Genomic DNA, 22,176 nt, shown 5'->3' on the forward strand with positions numbered 1-22,176 from the left:
TGACTATCCATTTTTGAACTGAAACTCAACTGTTTTTCCTAATTGATTTCCCCGCACATTAGATTCCTGTTTAAAGCAAGTCACACCAATAAGAAATGAAGTGATAGTAATGAAATTATCCGTCGAAGGACCATGATCTAATTAGATGGCCTGTACTTTAAGTGTTGCTGCCACCACAGTCTCAGCGAGCAGAAAATACAAAGAACAAGGAAAATCCAAAAAACAATAAAGATTATTCCAAATATATATGTACGACATAAACTCAAATATGTTGGACACTTGAAAGGAGAAGGTAGTAAAATGAAAAGAAACATGGATCTGCTTTAAAAGCATAGCAATGCAGGACAACCCTGATCTGCTACGAATTCACCGAGGGCAATGGAGAGAATAAAACAGATATGAAATTGAGAAGAAACCCAGATCATGCTGAGCTGAACAATATCCAGCATCAAGATATTGGCCGACACAACACCTTCCATTTCATCAATCTTTCAAAATACAACCTATCTTCCTAATGTCAGTTCTCACCAGTCATCACTCCGTGATTTTTTTGCCTCTGAGACTTGAACTCTCCTTTTTAAATACAATGTACTAAATAAACAACTTACTAGTAAATAATAGGAACGGGCATTTTCTGATGTGCCATCTTTTCCTCAAAAATTGTTCATATACTCTCATGCCTAGGGGATTGAAATATCCCCTCCAGTGCCCCATATTCAAGTTTATGATTTGCACAAGATCATTACTGAAATTATACCTGCATCATACCATCACGCTAATAAATAGATCATAATTATCAGCTATGTTAAAAGAGCCAACGGACTATCGTAATTCAGCATTTCTAAGAGTCCAATCCTACAGCTTACAAACCATAAGTAGAATCAGACCAGATTACAAGATTTTAGCCAACGGTCTTAGTTCTCTTGGTATGCCGGCAAAATTCCCAGAACTAACATCTGATTCGAACATTGGTCTTTCCCCCATTTTCCACTGGATGCCCTCTGCTAGATGCTCCTTGTTGGGAGTCAGCATCACAAAATTTGGATCAGCCCTTTGGTAACTGCATAGAAGGAAAACAAAAATTAGGTCAATCCTACAGTTTAAATTGCATTAACAGGATTTCTTGCCTTGGTGAAAGAGGATATGGGTACGAATTCACTACCTAGCTTCTCTAACATTGTCTACACGGAAACCAAATCCAAAGGCTGTTTTCCCATCAGCGCGATCTCTTTTAGCTGTTAATTAACAAAAACAAGAGCTCATTATTTGATTTTACTTCACATCTATGGAACTTGATGAAACATTTTCAGTTTGCTAAAATTTGCAAAAAACTACAAATTACTTGCAGCTCCAGTTCTAATATTGCTAAAACTATACAAACATTTTATAATAATTTTGAACATAATCAACACAGGACAATAGGAAAAGAGAGGGAACATGGTAAATTAACCAAGCTTGGTCAAAATTTATGCTGTTGTGGAGATGCTACCTTCCCACCTAGTTTAAAGGCCTATTTCTTAATGATCAAAAATGGTTTAAAACGTCTCAATAGTCTTTGCTGTTATCATCATTTCAATCATCACTTCATCAACCTACTATTCTTACCCACTTGTATAAAATTTTCAGCTATGTTCATCATTTTACCATTCTCGATGAAACAATATAACCCCCAATGAATTACACATTCCATGCTTTCAACATATTTACGAGTTCTTCTCTCCTTGCTGTCATGGAAACAACATTAATAAGCATGTTAACATTATGCCTAGTCTACATGTGATGTTCACAGGAATCACCTCCAATGTTATAAAGCACGGAACATAGAGTAAAAAATATAATAGAATTACTTTTCCCATGTATTGTTGGACAATTATCACCCAAACTATGAAACCTTGAAGTTGGGGAATTCTACATAAACAAAGGATACAATATGATCAACAGTGCCTGAATAGAATATGAATACCTGACATGCTAAAGGTGAAGGCAGGCTTCCACCATGATTTAAATGCTAAAGCTAAAGATGAGCCAAGAGGCCCCACCTTTCCCTGCACAACATAATGTGCGAATTACAGGTGACCAAGCATGATCCAGATATATGAGAGAAGAATTCAAATTAGAGCACCACCTTAAGTAAAAAGTTTTTATTGGCTTGCCAAGATGCAGCGACTTGAAAGGTTGAATCATGCATGCCGCTCTTAGCTTTGTCATTGTCAACTCTGTACAATCACTACATTTCTCAGGTCTAATTCCTACTTATAAAGATAGTGTTAACAGTGATCAGTGAGAAAATTACCTTGTTTTCAGCTCAAATCCGACATCGATATAATTTGTGATTCCAACTACTTCATTTTCTTCCATGGGATTCTTGACCTTCCCAATTCGATAAGCTAAATTAGTCAGCAACATTTTAACTTATCACAAAAACGAGTCTGCTGGTGTGCGTAGACATTTGTCACAATTTCTGTATACTGTTATTCATGGTTAAAATTCCATAAAGTTTGAGTGTTTGGATTATCTACCACATCAGATGTATCCGCTGTCAGTTGTTCCATCACTTTTTAGGTTAAACACTTAATGGATTTATTATTCCTCATTCCCGTTAGTTGCCAGCATGAACTCCAACATTATGGTGTTCATATTTTACATGCTTCTCAGTGAACCTAATACTGATTTCAGATTAAACGAGACTAAAGAAAATGCCATGCTGAACCATTATTTTGCAAAAGGTACCACAGGGCAATGTATTACCATGACATGTATACTGCAAAATAATAGCAATCCTTAGGCTTTTAGAAATAAAAATAAAAACAGTAATGTTTAAAATATCATAGGGACTCATTATTGATCACTTGATATATATGGGAAGAGAGGGAGAAGAGCGCATACCCGTCTTTGAACAACCACATGCTGATAAAATGAGGCAATAAACTGCAATCAAAAGTTCAATACTTCTAGTATTTCAGTTCATAAAAAATACCTTAATAACAAACATTTGAATTTACATATATAAAAATGTTTATAATAAATGTGTATATGCAATTCCAATGGTTTAAAACAATAGGCAAAAAGTATAATAGTGAAAGACAATGGTTATATACATTATCTAACTCAAAGGTTGCATAAATAATAAATGCAGGTGTAATTTCACTTGTTAAAAACATCATGCCAAATTCACATCAGTTGGAGACCTCAATGGTTAAATATTGGATATTTTTTTAGCTTAGTTCAAAATTCTGTTTAAATTATCAAGGGCTAAATCAATCAGCAAGGTCGACTATGCTATGTATGAATGATATTTTCTATTTCATAGGAGATCTGGGTTCTTTATTTATAGTTCTTGCATTAACCGGTCCAGAATTAGGTGTAGCTATATCATTCAATGGATGACATGAATGTATAATATGAATGTGAGGGAGCATTGTTGTAAATATTCACTGCAAAAGGTTCCTTTCACAATTCCTTAGATGATTAAATACGTAGGAGGTTTGTACAAAAATAATATAAATTTAAAAGATAACATGTATAAACACATTAAAAAGGTAGATTTTAGTGATGTGATGCCTGCATACTAAGAAGTGGAAGAGTAAATATTAAAGGCATACTACAGTCTATTCCTTTTTAAGTCATGATATCGTATATATTCACGTATCTGGAGATACATCCTGAAAATAATAACAAAACCACAAAGTAAGCAAAGTCAAAACTCCTTCGAAAATTGTGGATTATTACAAACCTCAGAATCTTTAGCCAATTCAAGGCAAAAATTAAATGATGGACTCAAGGGGCAGCCTGATCCAACTCCATAGCCAACAGCACAACTCCAATTTGTTAAATCGTTAATTTTTGCTTCATCCTTTTTTCCAACTATGCAATCAGTAGCAACAATGATATTAAGATAATGATATTAAGATAATTTACAGTTGCAAACTTCTAGCAGATGTCATATAAGTATCGAGTTATGTTCTGCAGATTGCAATTAGAAGGTCAAAAAAAAAAATCATTTCAAAGTTCATCCTATTAACCAGAAAGCATATTGAATAAAAAAAACGTGGAACACAAGGACTTTTAAAAAACCTCCAAACAACAAACTATAAAACCATAGCTAGAAAAAGTATCATTTGACACTCATAGTGGTCAATGTCACACACCCATTACTTGAACTGAAAGTCAACATTATAAGAGTAATAAACAATATTTACGTTTTTTCAAAAGAACATCAAGATACAAAAGAAGTAACTTTTTTGTTAGATAACATAAGTTGGGTGAGAATTTGGTGGAGAATCGGGTATAATATGAGCTCTAGGAATTCCAATATAGGCCACTGGATGATGACAAAAAGCAGTGCAGATCAGTTGTGTAAATCATCATTTCCTTTGGAATGGTGATTAGGAATACTTGGGCTAAAACTAAAAGCATGGCTCTTACTTGAACCAAAGCCAATATTAAAGTAGCATATGTTTTAATCCATATCACATATGTGACAAATTAATGAGAATGAGAAAAACTTACTTTGTGGCTCATACTGCAGTCCAGCTGTTAATCGTCCAATTTTGCTTACTAACCATGCACTATTAGGGATATCACCTGGTACTGCATGAACAAAAAGAACAAGACAGTCATGTTTAATGATTATACATCATACACTTCGTTAATATTGCATAATCAAATAATATAGGACATATCCAGATTTAATCTTATTGAAAAACAATATATAAGTCACAGACTCACAGTAATATATGGTTGATAATTGGCACAAATAAAATCATTTTGCATTCCATATGACACAAGGTTTTTGTAAGATAAAGATTACAACGCAGTTGAAAGTTTGAACCTTTACATGATTAAATGGGAGTTCCTATAGAAGGCAATGACATGCAAAAACAAAGCATAGGTGACAGGTCATAATTAAAATGTAAACAGCACAGGTGACAAATCTGAATTAAAATGTAAACAGCACAGGTGACAGGTCAAAAACTAAATGTAAGCAGCTGTCAACCATATATTTAATATGCTGGGACATACAAATCGAAGGCTTGAACGTAGTTCCAAATGAAAGATTTGTCGACCCATATCGCAATCCCATCAGACCCTGATCCCCAAAAGATTCTCTGCAAGATTTTCCGGGATTTTGTGAAGTGGTGTTGCATATCTAAGTGTTCAACAACCAAAATTCCTATATATAAATGTACCTGCTCTTTAAAAGCAATGGAAAGATACCAAATGCTCCGAATCCATATTTCGGGTAGTAAGCACATGATCTCATCCGTAAAATCCTAGAATAAGAAATATTATAAGGATGGGGGATAACTGATAAGGATCCTGAAATGTTCATAACATATGCAAATGTTGCGGCGGGAAATGCTTCTTACGGGTCAGAGTTTGAGACAAAAAGGTCCATAAACGTATGAGGATCATCGACATCACTGCAGAGTAATGTACACATATAATACGACATTAGACCTGAATAATTATAAACTTCCAACAGCAAAATACATTTGGTAGGGCCACTATGAGATCCCCTAAAATACCTTTGCCAGCGGAATTCTGCATTTCCCACGATATTGTCATCAGGCTTGTGGTCAAGAGGACCTGAAACCTAAGCAGGCTAAGGAAAGCATTCAATGTTTGTTGGTTGTGGCAAATCACTTAAAGCCAACTCAAACAAAGCACATAATATTAAAAATTAAGTCATACCTCGTAAACATTTAAATCTAAGAATTGAGAAGTAGAATGAAACAGTTAAACTGTATGATAGTTCGGAGTAATTAGAAATAAAATTTTAAAAAATTAACATATTTGATATCAGCAACAGCTTCCGGTATGTAGAATATTGGTTTATCTCCAAAGGAAGATAGAAGTGACTTTGTAAGCAGCAACAAAAAAAACATTTCAACTTTGTTGTTTAGTACTAGAAAAGGAAAGGTCATTGTTGAGAAATGAGAAGAGAGTGATTTAATTCACTCATTATTCCTGTTGAGGGGTTTGGTCAACATTCACACACTAAATCAACATTTTACAAATAAGAATAATTACTAGTGAAAAGATAGCATTATAGAATTTAAGAAGATAATCTTTTGAGGAAATTCCTAACAATCAAATTTCCGCAGAAAAAGGCGGGTATAGTATAATAATGCAGGGCAACAGAGTGTCCACTTGAATATAATTAGTAGAAGACCCGAAACAAAGAACGAAAAGTGAATAAGTGAAAGTGATAGACAGATAAAGAGGATACAGTGGCAACCATGTCGACATGGGGATCATCGATTGGCTTAAGCATGAACCTGGTGCTAAAGTGCCTAGCTTCATCAAAGTAATCATCAAAAAGACATTGTAGAGCAAGCTTCCCAAACAACAAATTATATGATGACTCCAGCACCCTGCAAATTAACCTCATCACTACCTTAACAATGCCAGCACCCTTAATATCATAATTTATTAAAATATAACTGTTTGTGTGGGAGAGAGAGAGAGAGAGGGAGAGGGAGAGGGAGAGAGAGAGAGAGAGAGAGAGAGAGAGAGAGAGGGAGAGGGAGGGAGGGAGAGGGAGGGAGGGAGAGAGAGAGAGAGAGAGAGAGAGAGAGAGAGAGAGACCGAGTACGAGCAGCAAGAGGAGGGAAGTCGAAGAGCGGAGGCACCAACACCACTGGAGGAGGGGGTTCCTTTGCCATATAGTTGCCCATACTGTGTAAGTAAATGTCTAGGGTTTGTTTGTGCAAAAGTAGTAATGTAAGAATGAAGATGATACAACAGGAAGATGCAAAGTGCGTGTGTTAATTTGAATACAAGACATGTAAAATTGAGAATTGATTTGATTGCTCATACGAAAACCTCGACCGACTTTCTCTCTGCTTCATCGACCCTTTCGGCCTTTCCTTCTTCCCTCAGTTCCCCCCACACTTTCTACGTGGCACCCTCTTTCTAAATAATTTTTTAATCAGACTATCTTTCTTTTATCATAATATCTATGCAGAAAATCAATCAAAAAATAAATAGAATTCCTTTATAAATTAAATTTAAATCAACAATATTCATTTCGTAATTTTATTTTTATTAAATTAAGACATTAATCATATACAATTCGCTTGATAAAACGCTTATCTATACTATACTATAATAAGTAATATGGTTATAATTTGTAATCCAATTTTTTTATTTGTATTTTTTAATTTGGTACTCTCCCTCTAAAGTTTACAACATATGGAGGTCTATTACTCTTACATTGTTAAACAATTTTAAATAATAAAAACACTTATTACAATACATTATCATATAATATCTTATAAAAAATTATAATGATGTTAAAAATAAAATTATGACTTTTTAAATTCCAACGTATTCTATTTCAATACAAACACCTCTTTACATAATCCTTTCTAACGCTAATCTTTTAACATAATAAATATTTTTTTTCTCATACATATGAAAATATACAAAATATGAAAATTTTGATTTAAAATTAATTGAATGATAATCATCACATATTAATAGCAAAAAATATTTATAAATAGACAATAAAATATAAAAGCTAAATTTTCATGAGAACGTATAATCAGTTGTTAATATAATTTAATTAAAATTCAATTCATTAATATTAAAATATTCACTTTAAGTTTATGATTTGCTCTTGAAAAGTAACTTCATTTGGTCCTTCAAAAATACTAACTTATCTGATTTCAAAATATAAAAATACAAATACAAACTTATCTATGCAAAGTACCGGTAATTTGTGCTTCGCACGGGTTATATGCTAGTTATACTATACTTTGACGAATCTTCTTTATTTATTTTATTTAAATATTTATATTCATGTTTTGTCATTCACTTTAAGTTTCTGATTTGCTCTTGAAAAATAACTTCATTTGGTCCTTCAAAAATACTAACTTTTCCTATTTCAAAAAATAAAAATACAAATCAAACTTATCTATGCAAAGTGCCAGTAATTTTTAATAATTCATTTTATAATGTTATTTTGATAACTTTATAAAATCTATTTCATATAATGCTTAATATACTTGTATTTGATTTTATGATGTAAAGTTAATTCGAAAAATTAAATTTATTAAATTTGGAACAAGATATAAGAACAACAGAAACATGTTGTTAGTTTAACATAAAAAAAGTCATTTCTTACTTTTAAAAAAAAGTCATTTCCGGAATATAAATTATAACAATAATTCTGTCTATTTTAATATATAAACCGAGAGATGCTAATTTTGTTTGATACTCCCTCCGTCCCTCTGATTTCTATACATTTTCTTTTTCGGGATGTCCCATTTCCTTTTATAATATAAAAATCCCACCCACCCAACCACTACTTCCATCTATTTTTTCAAATTTATCAATTAAATATGCATGGGTCCCACTATTTTATTTACTTTTTTTTTTCTCATTATTTTACACTACTTTATACATTTTTTTTAGTTTCTGTGTCCGTTCCAAACGTATATATCCCGGAGGGAGTAAAAGATTTCCTTACAAAATTTTTCCTTTTCAAGTGGACGTGTATGAAATATTGAAATGTGTGGCCTACTTGATGTCTTGCCTTGTGATATTACTCTACGATGCTACAATTATCACTGCACGTGGTGTTGAGTTAAGTTATTCTCCCCATGCTCTGCTGTTGAGTTTTATGTCATTCATGGATACAGACAAATCTCTGGGTTTCATCCTCAAGGAACACTTGATCAACTTAACAACATACAGATCTTACGTTGCCCCTCAATTAAATAAATGGCTAATTATTCGCTCTGCTTCTTACACATGTGTTTGTCATATGGTAACTCAACTTTATGATGAAGAATATTCAACAGTTTAAGCAGTACTTGCAGACAATAAGACAATGCAGAGGCTAATTTCCTCATATTTGATGAGTTAAAGACAACTAGTGAATATATAGCAAATTTGTAACTTCTTGTGATGAAATTCAACAAACTATATGGTCCATCTAGAGTTCAATCATGCAGTTTCATGATGCAAGCAAGACAAGACCCTATATAAATCTGATAATATAATAGTCTTTGAAATATTCTCATGCTTGTGAGCAAACAGGCACACTTAGTATAACATTATACTCTGAGAACTGAAGCAGGTTTCGAGTCAGATTCATGGCGAGCAAGAAAGCATTCGGGGTGCTCTGGATATTACTGTCGGCGTGGATTTGTGCAGGAAAAATCAGTGGTCGCGGTAGGAGTTGTGGTTTTCCGGCTATATACAACTTTGGTGACTCAAATTCGGACACAGGAGGAAAGTCGGCCGCCATGTGGGAAATTGTTCCACCTAATGGAGAAACATTCTTTGGCAAGCCTTCCGGGAGATTCTGCAATGGCCGCATTGTTTTAGATATTATTGGTAAGTGCTCTGTGGTAATGCAACTTAAATTTGGTGACTTGATCTCTGGCAAATTATATATTTAATCGATGTCAAATATTTGTGAGGCAGCTGAGCGCTTGGGATTGCCTTATTTGAGTCCATATTTGGATTCAATTGGTACAAATTTCAGGCATGGTGCAAATTTTGCGACAGGAGGCTCGTCCATTCTTCCAGGCGGCTACAGCCCATTTGATCTGGACATTCAAATAGGTCAATTTATGCAGTTCAAGTCGCGTACCAGTGCACTGTATAAGCGGCTTAGTCACAATAGTATGTTTATGCTCCGAGGTCTTTATATAACTGTTAAATGGACTAATGAAGTACAAGATGCCAGTAGTGATTGTTACTTTTGGTATTACAGGAACATTACTGCCTCTCCAGAACATTCTCCCCAGACCGCGGGACTTCTCAAAGGCTCTGTACACGTTTGACATTGGACAGAATGATCTTAATTATGGTTTCCAATATACAAATGAAACGCAGGTCTTAGCATCCATTCCTGGCTTGATAACCAAGTTTTCCCAGGCAGTATCTGTAAGCAATATCTGTATGCTAATTAAGGTAGAGCCAAGTTTTCTAGTGGCCTGTTTTTAACGAACATGTTGATTGTGTTTCAGCAACTGTACAACGAAGGGGCAAGATTTTTCTGGGTTCACAACACTGGACCACTTGGCTGCTTGCCTTATAATGTTATATATGATCAATCAAAGCTTAATGATCTGGACAGACACGGCTGTGTGGCTAATCAGAATAAGGCGGCTCAAGAATTTAACAGGCAGCTCAAGGACAAAGTTTTTAGGCTGAAAGCACAGCTCCCCAACTCAGCATTCACATATGTAGATGTCTATTCGGCAAAGTACAAACTCATTAGTGATGCAAGTAATTACGGTAAGCTTACAACTCAGAAACTATGATAGGAAAACATTATCTTAACAACACATGTGTGACACCATCTTATTTTGGTGGCAGGTTTTGAGGATCCACACAAATTCTGTTGTGGCGGCTATTATGGCTTTCAAGTTAATTGTGGTGCAAAAGCAGTTGTGAACGGAACTGTCTATGAGAATCTGTGTACTGACCCCTCGAGGTATATTAGCTGGGATGGGATACACTACTCCCAGGCAGCAAATCTTTTTATTTCAAAACTCATTCTCAACGGCTCTTTATCTACACCTCCAAATTCACTAGCAGAGGCTTGTCAAAATCCCCAGAAACTGTAATAATCTTGGCATCAACTATAAACAGTCAGCTTTACTACCAAATAATACATTGTAATTGTCATTATATGGATATGTTCCTTTAAACACTAGAATATTTTTAATTAGAAACAGCTAATCTTATACCAGACGTGAAATAAGAAAGGCTAGTGCTTCACTTATCTATGAGAAAGTAAATTTAAAGAGTTAAAGGTCTACTGAGATTGGTGCAGGAACATATGCAAGGAAAATCCACAAATTCTTCTTCTTAATCAGTAAACTAACCATTTTATTATGTCCAAATAATAGCAAAAGGAAAGAACTTATTCACAAATAAATTTCATCAACTTACACAACTAGATACAATACCTTTTCCATCAGAACATAATTAAGTTGCTTATAAATTTTGCAACAGAAACTAAACAAATAAATCAACCACCTAGTATTTACTTTCAACTTACTTAAATTTAAGAAATAATTGTTGTTTCATCACAAATTCCTTTATTTATTCTTCTGGTACTAAAGTGGCATTGGTGTCGAGGAGGGTTTCAGACGACCTGTATCTCCTGTTCCTAAGTGGGCCTGCTTCTTTTACTAATTCAGATAACATCATCTTATCAACTTCCACATCAGAAGTTGCTATCCCAAGCTTTTCTTCACTTGTCGCAACTATAAGTTCCAAGATTGCAATTGCATCACTCCTCCTGCATGGTACAGCAAGAAAAATTATATTAGATTATCCATATTCTGTTTAAAGTGTAAAATGATAGACAGAGATATATTGATATAATTTATTGAAACATAGTTACCTGCCCATGGCATCATAAGTGCCTGAAAGATTCCTATAGACTCCAAGTGAGTCAGGGTGATACGGTCCATATTCAGCCTCCAAGATGCTCCTTGCCTCTTCAAACATATTTGCAGCTTCATCGAGCACATCCAGACGTAGGCATGCAAGTCCCAATTGGTTTAGAGTGGTAGCAAATAATGCAGATTTGTTGTCACCAACAGACCTAAACTTTGCAATAGCATTCTTTAAGCATTTGTAAGATTCAGAATGATTCTGTTTCATAAAATTCAATACTCCAATCTGGGCTTCAATTACAGCCAATGTGCTTTGGTGGCACACGTTGCCATCATATAATTTGGAAGCCTTATGCAGTAAACTTACTGACTGATCTAAATCATTCAAAGATTCATAGATGCCAGAAACTTCGATTAGGCCACTAGAAATCTCTTCCAGGGAACTACCGGGGACAGGGTTCATGTAAATTCTAAGTGCATTTTTGCAGTAAGATTTTGCTTCACTACATTTCCCGATCTTGTTGTACAAATTAGCCAGGCGAACAAAAACTGAAGCAACTAATGGATGATTTTCTCCTTTAGCGGGCTTAAACATGGTGAGCGCTTTCTGATAAGAAAAAATAGCATCATCATACCTTGCCAAATTTAGATAAGCATCACCAATGTTGCGATTAATAGATGCTACATCTGCTTCTTGACCCTTTTCAGCCATGTACATGCTTGCCAAGACATAATGCTCAAGGGCAGTTTCATAATCTCCTTTTGCCTCGCAGATGAGTCCCATAAGTCTACTATTAGCGGCTTGTTGCAGAGAAGCCTGCGACCCCTTATCCTTATATATGTCAAGAGCTCTCTGACAAAGCTTCTCAGCCTCATCAAATTGCAAAATCTGAACATGAGCTTCAGATACATACCTGCAAGTCTCTCCAAATCGAGGGTCGTTTTCTCCTAGAACTTGCATTTGAATCTCCAAACCTGCTGTGTACCACACTATAGCATTCTCAATTTGGCCAAGCATTGCATATGTATCCCCTAGCTGCATACACCCAGAAAACTTAGCAAGTGCATGATTTTCGCCTTCATCCATTATGGGGATCTCAACCGAATGCTCAAGAAGCGGAATTGCCTCATTGTGCTTCCCCATACTGCAGTACAGCGCTGCTACAACATGTAAGCACATAACAAACTCCAAATTTGGCTTCCCATCTGCACAAGCCTCAAATGCATTCTTTGCTCGTAGCGCCAATGCAAGAACTTTCTCAGAATCTTTCCCCAAAGAAAGCAAATCTCTCGTCCTTTTAAGTAAATAAGGACCAAGATATCCTCCCTCGGAAGAAACCTTGGAATTATTCACCTGCTTCACCACTCCTAATGGACTCCCTGTTTTCACATTCTTAACAGGAGGAGACCCATCACGTAAAGACTTTCTCCTTGAACTCACAATTTGGGGTTTTCCAGAGTGGATATGTGAAGATTTAGCATTGGTAAACGAGGGGATTTTCTTACATTTCACAGCCTTTTCACTACTCTGTCGATTTTCTATCTCAGCAGGAACTTTAGTTTCCACTGGTTCATTGTTCATCAACACTATCTCCTTTGTTGTCTCAACATCAGCATATTCCCCTCCAGCAAAATACCTCAGTTCCGAATCAATTCTTGAATCGTGGCCATAGGACAGCATGCTATACTGCGAAGGCGACTGGTCCGAGCTCTGTATGTCACAGACATTGCTATAGAGCTGCTCTATAGAGTTCTTAACAACTCCATCCAAGACTAGCCCAATAGAATCACTTTCAGGACTGTGCGCACCGCTCAAGGGACTCCTTGGGGACGTTACGATGAATATGTCCTTGTGTGGCACATAGTGACCACCTAGCTCAATCGAGTCCAATCCATCCATAACAAGCTTTAGCTCAGCCATCTACTCAAATTCTGCAAATAAAAAACACCATGTACCAAAATTCATGCTGAAATCAATCATTACTTCAATTACCAGAATATCTTTTTGTAACTATTTAGCAAAAAAGTTGATACGTTTAAGTACTCATTCAAGTGATTTAAGGCTTAAAGGGTGACCAAAACAACATGAGACAGTTCAATAAGTTGAAAATCAAGCAAAGTTGTACAAACACAAGGCAATGTACGAAACCTGTAATAGTCTGGTTACAAAAAAAGTAAATGTAACTGAAAGATTCATACCTTATTTGATCCAACAAAAAGTTCACAAAGAAGAATGGAATGGTGTACTTGTATTTGCAGAGAGAAAGAAATTGATGGGATGAAATGATATGTACATGAAGAAACTCTCTTAAATACAAGTTGATTTGCAGGAATATAATGTTGTTGAAGCTGGTGAGGGCATTTTTGGGCTTAACGTCCAAATTATAATAAACCCACGGAGTTGATGATTCACAAAAAATATTCTCTGCAGTAGTTGCAAGAGACTGTCTGTTTATGTTGTATAAAAAATGAATATTGTAATTGTTGGTATGGATGAGATTTGTTGTCTTGCAGAGGGTAGAGAGAGAGATTTGTATTAATTATTTTTGGCTGTATTTCTCGAACCCAAATAAATTCTCCGAGTGAGTCAATATTCGACCCTGGGACTGGGACGACAGAGAATGACGTTATCCGTGATCTATTTTACTGTATTTCCTAAACATATTGGTTGTCATATTTGAAGTTCAGCAACTGCAGTTGCAATTTAAACGGGGCGTGAGACAGAGGATTTGTTTCAAAACCGGTTACACTTTCGGTTTTATCTTCTACGATTTTTGATTTAAAATGTTGATTGTTGAATACTTTTAAATGTTAATGATTAAATAAAAGTCTTCTCAATGTGAATTTTATATACCTATATCAAGCCATTCGACTTTGAGTTGGCCTTATTATGATAAATGACTAAATGCAGTCATGGAAGGTGGTGCTTGAGAAAATTATAAGTAACAAAGTTTAATAAGGCTCGATTATTTAATACAGTTTGAAAATAATAATTAGATTGACCGACACAACTACTGCATGATATATTGATAATTAGGTCAAGGAATAAGGTGCCGGGCTGGTAATTGATTGTGGGTGAAGAGTGCAATTAAATTAATATATCTTCTTATCCTTAAAACAAATAAAAAATCAAGCTTGGTTCTTAATAAATATCATAAATGTATGTGTATATACAATCCCATTCTATTACAAATTTTTAAATACACACCGATATTTTTAAAAATATGAAGAATTTATGAGTATCGAGATGGGTTTTGACAAGACGTAAATGGAGTGTAGTGGAAATGAAGTTTAATAATAAAAAATTGAGATCAGGTATTTAGCCCATTTTTATATGATATGGTCCAGAAAGTGAATAATATTAGTAGAAGACTATTTTTATATGATTATTATTTAAAATTTATATTTAATTACTGACCTTTGTATATATATAAATAGACGAACTAGTTAGGAATATTTTGATGGTGCTCCTGTGATCCTGTATCTACTTGTAGTTGGAGGCATTGTGTGTTGGATTTTTATATTTTAACATTTTGGTGTGCATTTGGACTCTCTAGTCCGAGATAATGCCAAGTATAATTTTGGTAAAAACGACCAACTTTTCTTGTCTTGTGTAAACAAACAAGCAAATTATTGGGCCGTTGAGGTGGGTAATCTACCAGCCACATCTTTGATTGAGCCCATTAAAAATCTCGAATCACATAGATAGGCACCGTTATGATTACTTTATATTCTTTCCTGCGACTATCAATTTTCAGAATATCAAGGTACCATTTCCTAACACGGGGCGAGTAACCATTTTGAAGAAGGTTTGTCACGGGTGTGTGATGCACGTATACTAAGTACTCCCTCCATCCCAAATTAGATGGTCCCATTGATTTTGGACACGCAATTTAAGGTTCATTGACCGCATAGATACGTGATTTATTTTTAAAATTTTATTTTTGCAAATAAAAATTAAAATATGAAATTTTCATTTATAAAAGAAAAAATAAATTTCGGAAGTAGACGATCAATGCACCTAAAGTTACGTGCACAAAGTCAACGGAGACATCTAATTTGGGATGAAGGTAGTATTAAATTTTATAAATTTGAAATATTTTGATTGACGTGTTAAGTAATGAATTTTATATGTTTAAGATATTTAAATTGACGTGGTTGTTATACATGTAAAGTGTAACCATCTTTAGAAAATAAAAACCAATCAAAGTGAGTCAAAATTATAATATTTAGTGTTTTATTTATCTTATTAGAAGAAGCTTCTCTGAGTTCCCATGAATCTCGAGTGTCGGAGGAATTTTTTCAAAAAACATATTATAAGACACCCTAATCTGCCTAGGACACAATTTGGTAAATTGGACAAACCAAGCGATAAGACCCTATGGGTAGGAACTTCTCTGCGATACGCACCGGAACCCGATCCCTTTTCTTCAAATCATCCCATTGTCTCTTCAGTTCGGATGAACGCCCAGGAGCTGATGAGGTTCGAACCCGTGATTTTTGAGATCAAACGTAAGGGCGGCAAAGCCTGTTTCCACGAGGACACTCTCACTCTCACACTCTGTCTCAGAGGAATTTCACATATATTAAATGTAATTTTCACATTATAAACATAAGAATATTGTAGGATTTCAACCATCTTATTAAAATTTCATAATACGTTGATGCGTTTTGTTCTGTTAAATTTTTAGATTGGAGTGTTCTAATGTTGTTTGTAAAATCATTTTATAATCTATAATATCTATATGAGGTATCATTTTTTTTTCTTCCAAAAACATATATATAATTTGACTTTTCAATAGTCAAAACAAGACACATAACAGGATAGGAAGGAGTAATCTTTGAACCAGCACGAAACAGTTCGAACAACCCGTTTGACCGGCACCATAGCTCACGAGTCTGTCGGTCGGTATTGTTAAAAATCGGAGATGGAATGCACGTCATGGTCGTCTTTCAAGGGACACCAGATAGCTGGCTAGTGGATGTATACAATGCGTGAGTTGTGATTTTGATGTCACGGGCCTCACGGCTGTGAATCCAATGCTCCCACAAATTTAACCAAGACAAAAAAACATTCAAATCTGCAAAATAATGGGTTTGACATTCGAATGAAAAAGGTGACTGGTTGAAAACTGGCAGTAGAATTTAAGATGCAGTGGCCATTGCAAATGGACCAAACGTAAAAAATATTCTCAATCCCCTGTCTTTTTAGCCCTCGCATGTGTGGGCATCTTTTAAAGCAAGAATCTGGTATTTCTGGCCCCTTGAATATTTCTCTGCTATATTATTGCTTGGTCAAAAGTTTGGTCTTCATTACTTATCCTCCTAAAAGGCCGGTCTTTCTAATGCCGCATATCCCAGAATACGTAATATTCTTACTCGTGTGTCTGTTTTTAACTTTTTATATATATTCAAGTCAAAGCCCTCCCCCTCCCACTAGGTTGCAAAGAGATGTTGATAAACCTGCTGTATTCAGTGGCGGATCTGATTATAAAGTTAAGGGGTCAAATTTTTTGTAAAAAAAATATGTATAATATTAAAATAAAATAAAATTTAGGGGGTCAGTTGCCCCCTTGCCCCTACTAAGATCTGTCTCTTGCTGCATTGCCTGTCATCTCTATCTAGTATAATCTGTCACTTTATCTTCAATTGATTCCAACACTAAACACGTATTTGACGCTGCATACATTAGAATCCAGATCCTAGGTATTAATAACCTCTGTTTAAGGTTTTGTTTATTGTTACTTGGCATGCATGTAGCACTTCTTCATCCAGATTCTGTGAGTAACAGGCAATGTAGGCTGCAAGGATCCTACTTCACACATTAATCAGCCGGAGCCGGGATTAGAGAGAGGATCAGCCCCGGCATGGTTGTAGCTGATCATGTCAACATATTTTAAGTAACAGCTTGTCTAGTGTGTCCATGAGCACATGCTGAGTACTAAATTCTAGTATATATAGCTATAAAATTTAGTACTTAGCATGTGCCCATGGACACATACTAAAAACCGTTTAAGTAAAGCAACACTTTTTATCTGATAAGGAGACAACAACGATATACTAAACTAATGCAAGTCTAGGACTCTAGGTATCTCATCAAGGACATTAGTTAAGTAAAGCAACTCATCCATTTATCTGATCACCACTTTTTTTTTCTTTTTCTTTTTTGACAGATTATCTGATCACCACTTAATGCATACAACTATATATATATGTATTTGTCCAAGACTCCAAGTCGGCAACCTTGCTATATATTCTGTGTGTGTACTTTAGTTACTACCAACAGTCCAGTACAGTAGTCTGTATCATAAAATTAACTGAGCTTGCAAATTGTTCAGAAAAAAGGTCGAAGGCTGGTAGGAAACAAAAGTCTCAGAATAGCCGCACGACTGCCCATACAAATGATTATGCAGGAAAAAGCAATCGTAGCAAGGAAATATACAGGGCAAAAAACTATTGGACAATTGGGAAATTCGAATTTAGACTCCCACAAAATTTGTGCTGGGTGATCTTACCAAGTGTATGTGGACCGTGGAGTGTGTATCGATCCTTAGGCGACTCTGTGAACAATTTGTTTCAGTATCTCACTGTGTTGTGACTCATTCAAAGTTAACATAAATAATGTACACAAATGTAATGACACTCTGTTATTCTGTCTAAAACTGGAACAGGTGATTCATCCAAAGTTAACACAAATAATGTGCACAGATTTAATCACCCTGTTGTTCAGAATGCATGTCTTGTCTAAAACTGGAACAGGTAACATACGTGTAAAATTTGATGTACCCTAGCTTGTTCCATAATATATGATTTATTTGAAGTTCAGAAATGTCGTCATGCATCCCGAATCAAATAAAGTTTGTATTATGGGGTCTGGATCAATTAGGAATTTTGGATTGTCTGACTTGTCTAGAGCAGAAAATAACTAGCAATATCTACATGTATCCAACTATAAATATATAGCACATCTATACTCTTCTTTCCCAAGTCTACAGACTACAACACAGCTATATCTCTAGTAACAGTCTAGCAGTTGGTTAATCACCTCATTCTGAAGAAATGGAGTCTGCCGAATCTCTAAGGTTCTTATCATTCTCCTCCTCTAATGCTGTATATAATGGTTAAATTACGGCAAAGGTGATCCTAATTAAGTCATGTGATTTCAGGAACAAGTGCCGGGCATGCTATAGACAGTTCAACAAAATGGAGCACCTAGTGGAACACATGAGGACCTCATACCATTCAGGCCATGAACCCATGTGTGGCATTTGTAAGAAACATTGCCGTTCACACGAATCTCTCAGGGAACACCTAATAGGTATCTATGTAAAACACATACAGATATTTATTCTCTTTCATTTTTATCTTGCCTTGTTAAGTTCCTATGCAGTGATACATCTTTTTAAATTCTTGATTAACCTGTGATCTCAGGGCCATTGCCAAAAGTAGAATGTGAAAGGATATTTAAAGAGCGTGGATGTCACATTTGTCTTGACATATTTAGCAGCCGTAATGCTCTTAAAGCACACCTTAATTCATGTCAGCTCTCACGCACAAATGTCAATGTAAGTTGTATATGCTATGAACTAATCATTCTTGTAGCTTTGCTATGCACAAAAATAGTATCAAATTAACCATATGTAACTAATTTACTTGCTAAATTCTTTCAGGGCTTAACATATCGCATGGCAAACTTAGGAATTTTTGACGACATGAGAAATCATGAAAATGGAGGTGGAAGAGGAGGAAGAGTGGTTGCACTAGCTTGCAAGATGGTTGGTGGTGGGAGTGACGGCTCCTTGGATCTTTGTGCAAGGGTTTGTCTTATTGATGAATATGAAAACACTATCTTCCATACCTATGTCAGGCCTCACCTTCCTGTCACTCACTACAGGTAATTAAGCATAAATATGAAGTTTTTGTGACTATCTGATCAACAAGAAAATAAAAACTATATTCGTACAATTTGTGTGTGTTTCTGTTAATGAAAAATGATGGGATATTATTAGGTTTGAAACAACGGGGATACGACCAGAGATGTTGAAAGATGCAATGGGAGTGAGGCAAGTCCAAAAAAAAATTCAAGACTTCCTGAGCAATGGAGAACCATTATGGAAGATCCGTCCCAAGGGTGGAAAAGCGCGAATTCTTGTTGGTCACGGTTTAGATCATGATCTCAAATGTTTAGAGGTGGATTTTCCAGGAATGATGATTAGGTAAAGTACTCCATATATTTCACAAACACAGAAACACAAGTATTGTAACTTTGCACAATTCAATATCTAGACACAAATAAATAACATAAGTTACCTTTGATTTTTGGCGCAGAGATACAGCAAAATATCCTCCATTAATGAAAACCAGCAAGCTCAGCAACTCACTCAAGTACCTAGCAAAAGCATATCTTGGGTAACTTCCATAATTACTCAATCAGTATATGCAACTCTTGTTGTTTCTACAAAAAAAAAACACAAAAGTATAAAGCATAGGCGGTCATTATAGAAATTTTAACTTGCAAACATTTCCTCAGGTAGTTGATGGTTAATCATCAACCTTTGCTAATTTAAATAGTATTATTTTTCTCTTCAGAAAATGTTATTTAGATACTGAAGCATCTAGCTCCACCGAAACATCATTCTCATGTTAGGTAGTACTTCAGAATATATGTGCAACTACAAACCAGGGGATATGATGTTCTTCTTAAGTTTATTATGGAGTACAGTAGAAAATTAAATTTAATTATTTTCTCTTTCTCCTTTTTCAGTTACGACATTCAAACAGGTATACAAGACCCTTATGAAGACTGTGTGGCAACAATGAGGCTGTACAAGCGAATGAAGTACCAACGTCACAAAATTGAGGACTTCCCTCAAGTTACTGACCCTCATCGAAATAATTTTGCTTCATGGAGGCAAAATGAGCTTGAAAGGATGAGTCCAGATGACCTGTTAGCACTTTCAAGGTCCGATTACTATTGCTGGTGCTTGGATTCTCGGGATATATGAAATGCATGCACCTGAAACAGACAAAATGCATGGGGATTTAGGCAAGGAGACCTAAGCAAAGTGACAATGATCCTTCTTATTAAGTATAAATAATGGGGAGTATAGATATGTAACACTCCCAATCATTTTCCAATTAGTTTATGTATCTGATGAAATCAGAATTTATGTACTTCAAATTTTCAGAAGAGAAATATATGATATGGCATCGATGTTTCAACCAAAATATTTAAACGAAAGTCAAGTGAAAAACTTCAGATCTATCATCATATCTAACACATTATATTTTCAGGTAATTATAGTTTTAAAACTTTTCTGGCACCTAAGCATAATATTCTGAATCTAGCAATTGCTGATCTATCATTCTATCTTTTGTTTCTTTCTTCCCTTCTGATGTATTATATTTCTCAACTGTAGAATGTAGTTTCTTTTGCCGTGGTCTACATCGTCAACAATTAAAAAGATCTTAATTCTCTGTTTTTTTGGACGACGTATTGGAAATAAAGGTTCTAGTTTCGCAGGAGTACATTACAAATGCCTGGTGCTACGCAGTTATGAACTCTACATATGCAAAAACCTTAGCCTAGACAGGGCCTTTTCTTATGCAATACAAAATGATTTCTTGTTCAAAGATTATGGTCATATGTAAACAGGTTTTGGTAAAGCAAGACACATTATCAAAATTACTCTACAAGCCACTGAAGTTTTATTAATAGTCATCTTGTACAAATTGCAAAAACTGTACTGCAGTACTAATGTATAAAGGATATCTCTACGTCCATAGTTTTCAAGGAGATAAATCTAATATTGTGAAATGAACTCATGTAATCCAATTTCAATTAATTACAAGCAAAATTTTACATTGAAGACAAGTAAAAAATGAGAGCCTCAAAAAAAGGGTTACAGATTCATTGATAGCACAACGGAGAGGAAATGAAATGTACTCTGAATCATCATTGATCTCAGGAGCACTGTACTCTGTTCCAAACTTCAACACACTTCCAGACGAACCATACTCGGCTATTAACCCAAGCCTTCCATCTCCGAATTCAAAATAGTGTAAATACCAGAGTTAATTAAAGTTTGTTAAACTTGATTGCGACTCAAAGACACAACAGTACTTATCGACAGTTTATGCCTAAATTTATAACGGTTTTTCTAGCGTGTGTCCATGTGCACATGCTAAACACTAAAAATTATAAATTTGACTCATTTTGATTGGCTCTCATTTTTTAATAATGATGAACTCCTTGCAAATGCAACAACCACGCCAATCAAAATGTCCTAAACTTATATAATTTGGTACTTAGCATGCGTCAATGGGCACACTAGACAAACCCATTTTATAATCCCTGCATTTCATAATCTAAAATCGCTTTTTCTTTTAAAAATTGTGACTAACATTATATATTTGTATTTTTATGATTTTATTTGTCTTATCTTAATTTTTAAATATAAATCATTTATTTATAAAATGTATGGAGTACTTCTTTTCAAATTCTCCTAAGCACATCCCAGATAAAAAGTAATTCATGAAAGAATATTCCTGAAAAATATGAAAAGTGTTTATCTAAATTGTGTTTGGCTGAACTTGAAAGAAACTATATATTTTCATATTTTTCTATAAATAAATGACTTATTTTTTAAAAATAGGGTAAGACAAACGAACCCATAAAAAATAGAAAAATAACTTTGAAGACGATTTTTAACAGAAAAACAAGCTGGGACTAGAAAATGCAAGGATTATAAAGTTTAAATTGCAAATTGCAAAAAAAAAAAACATAGATACTTATGTATTTTTTAGC

At 34.9% G+C, this 22,176-nt stretch overlaps 4 protein-coding genes across 5 annotated transcripts; 2 read left to right on the forward strand and 2 right to left on the reverse strand.

Annotated features, from left to right (window-relative positions):
• Positions 1-615: 615 nt before the first annotated feature.
• On the reverse strand, positions 616-6,924 carry LOC108211253 (uncharacterized). 2 transcript variants are annotated; one of them, XM_017382802.2, is made up of 15 exons: positions 6,592-6,824; positions 6,233-6,377; positions 5,529-5,596; positions 5,370-5,423; positions 5,190-5,273; positions 5,023-5,108; positions 4,510-4,590; positions 3,734-3,864; positions 2,887-2,928; positions 2,294-2,370; positions 2,126-2,216; positions 1,964-2,045; positions 1,163-1,235; positions 888-1,060; positions 616-757 (listed from the first exon to the last, which is right to left on the reverse strand). In XM_017382802.2, exons 1-14 carry the CDS (start codon positions 6,678-6,680, stop codon positions 892-894), a joined length of 1,272 nt encoding a protein of 423 aa, XP_017238291.1. In that variant the 5' UTR covers positions 6,681-6,824; the 3' UTR covers positions 616-757; positions 888-891. The 2 variants fall into 2 exon arrangements, with proteins under 2 accessions (XP_017238291.1, XP_017238289.1); XM_017382800.2 differs by lacking the exon at positions 616-757 and having other exon boundaries at positions 771-1,060; positions 6,592-6,924.
• A 2,093-nt stretch (positions 6,925-9,017) lies between these two features.
• On the forward strand, positions 9,018-10,653 carry LOC108211370 (GDSL esterase/lipase At3g27950). The gene is made up of 5 exons (XM_017382953.2): positions 9,018-9,348; positions 9,439-9,639; positions 9,731-9,903; positions 9,987-10,257; positions 10,339-10,653. The coding sequence occupies exons 1-5, from the start codon at positions 9,105-9,107 to the stop codon at positions 10,587-10,589; spliced, it is 1,140 nt and encodes a 379-aa protein (XP_017238442.1). The 5' UTR covers positions 9,018-9,104; the 3' UTR covers positions 10,590-10,653.
• Positions 10,654-10,824: 171 nt separating this feature from the next.
• On the reverse strand, positions 10,825-20,385 carry LOC108211369 (protein KINESIN LIGHT CHAIN-RELATED 2). Its single transcript, XM_017382952.2, has 4 exons — positions 20,252-20,385; positions 19,680-19,824; positions 11,375-13,301; positions 10,825-11,269 (listed from the first exon to the last, which is right to left on the reverse strand). Exons 3-4 carry the CDS (start codon positions 13,288-13,290, stop codon positions 11,071-11,073), a joined length of 2,115 nt encoding a protein of 704 aa, XP_017238441.1. The 5' UTR covers positions 13,291-13,301; positions 19,680-19,824; positions 20,252-20,385; the 3' UTR covers positions 10,825-11,070.
• Positions 18,195-20,374, forward strand: LOC108211371 (RNA exonuclease 4). Its single transcript, XM_017382954.2, has 7 exons — positions 18,195-18,451; positions 18,536-18,687; positions 18,801-18,934; positions 19,040-19,263; positions 19,379-19,585; positions 19,698-19,778; positions 20,134-20,374. Exons 1-7 carry the CDS (start codon positions 18,429-18,431, stop codon positions 20,372-20,374), a joined length of 1,062 nt encoding a protein of 353 aa, XP_017238443.1. The 5' UTR covers positions 18,195-18,428.
• Positions 20,386-22,176: the final 1,791 nt, after the last annotated feature.

This window comes from Daucus carota, chromosome 3 (assembly GCF_001625215.2).
Source record: "Daucus carota subsp. sativus chromosome 3, DH1 v3.0, whole genome shotgun sequence".
In the NCBI taxonomy this organism is placed as follows: Eukaryota; Viridiplantae; Streptophyta; class Magnoliopsida; order Apiales; family Apiaceae; genus Daucus; species Daucus carota.

What these genes read in the sequence shown, in the direction of transcription:
- LOC108211253 (XM_017382802.2), bottom strand. Translation starts at nt 6,680, where the DNA reads ATGGGCAACTATATGGCAAAGGAACCCCCTCCTCCAGTGGTGTTGGTG. An exon ending in AATTGGCTAAAGATTCTGAG is followed by an intron (nt 2,929 to 3,733) that starts GTTTGTAATAAT and finishes TTTTGATTGCAG; the next exon opens with TTTATTGCCTCATTTTATCA. An exon ending in CTTCACCTTTAGCATGTCAG is followed by an intron (nt 1,236 to 1,963) that starts GTATTCATATTC and finishes GTTAATTAACAG; the next exon opens with CTAAAAGAGATCGCGCTGAT.
- LOC108211370 (XM_017382953.2), top strand. Translation starts at nt 9,105, where the DNA reads ATGGCGAGCAAGAAAGCATTCGGGGTGCTCTGGATATTACTGTCGGCG. An exon ending in TAAGCGGCTTAGTCACAATA is followed by an intron (nt 9,640 to 9,730) that starts GTATGTTTATGC and finishes TTGGTATTACAG; the next exon opens with GAACATTACTGCCTCTCCAG. An exon ending in TAGTGATGCAAGTAATTACG is followed by an intron (nt 10,258 to 10,338) that starts GTAAGCTTACAA and finishes TTTTGGTGGCAG; the next exon opens with GTTTTGAGGATCCACACAAA.
- LOC108211369 (XM_017382952.2), bottom strand. Translation starts at nt 13,290, where the DNA reads ATGGCTGAGCTAAAGCTTGTTATGGATGGATTGGACTCGATTGAGCTA. An exon ending in ACTTATGATGCCATGGGCAG is followed by an intron (nt 11,270 to 11,374) that starts GTAACTATGTTT and finishes TGTACCATGCAG; the next exon opens with GAGGAGTGATGCAATTGCAA.
- LOC108211371 (XM_017382954.2), top strand. Translation starts at nt 18,429, where the DNA reads ATGGAGTCTGCCGAATCTCTAAG. An exon ending in TTTCCAGGAATGATGATTAG is followed by an intron (nt 19,586 to 19,697) that starts GTAAAGTACTCC and finishes TTTTTGGCGCAG; the next exon opens with AGATACAGCAAAATATCCTC. An exon ending in CTAGCAAAAGCATATCTTGG is followed by an intron (nt 19,779 to 20,133) that starts GTAACTTCCATA and finishes CTCCTTTTTCAG; the next exon opens with TTACGACATTCAAACAGGTA.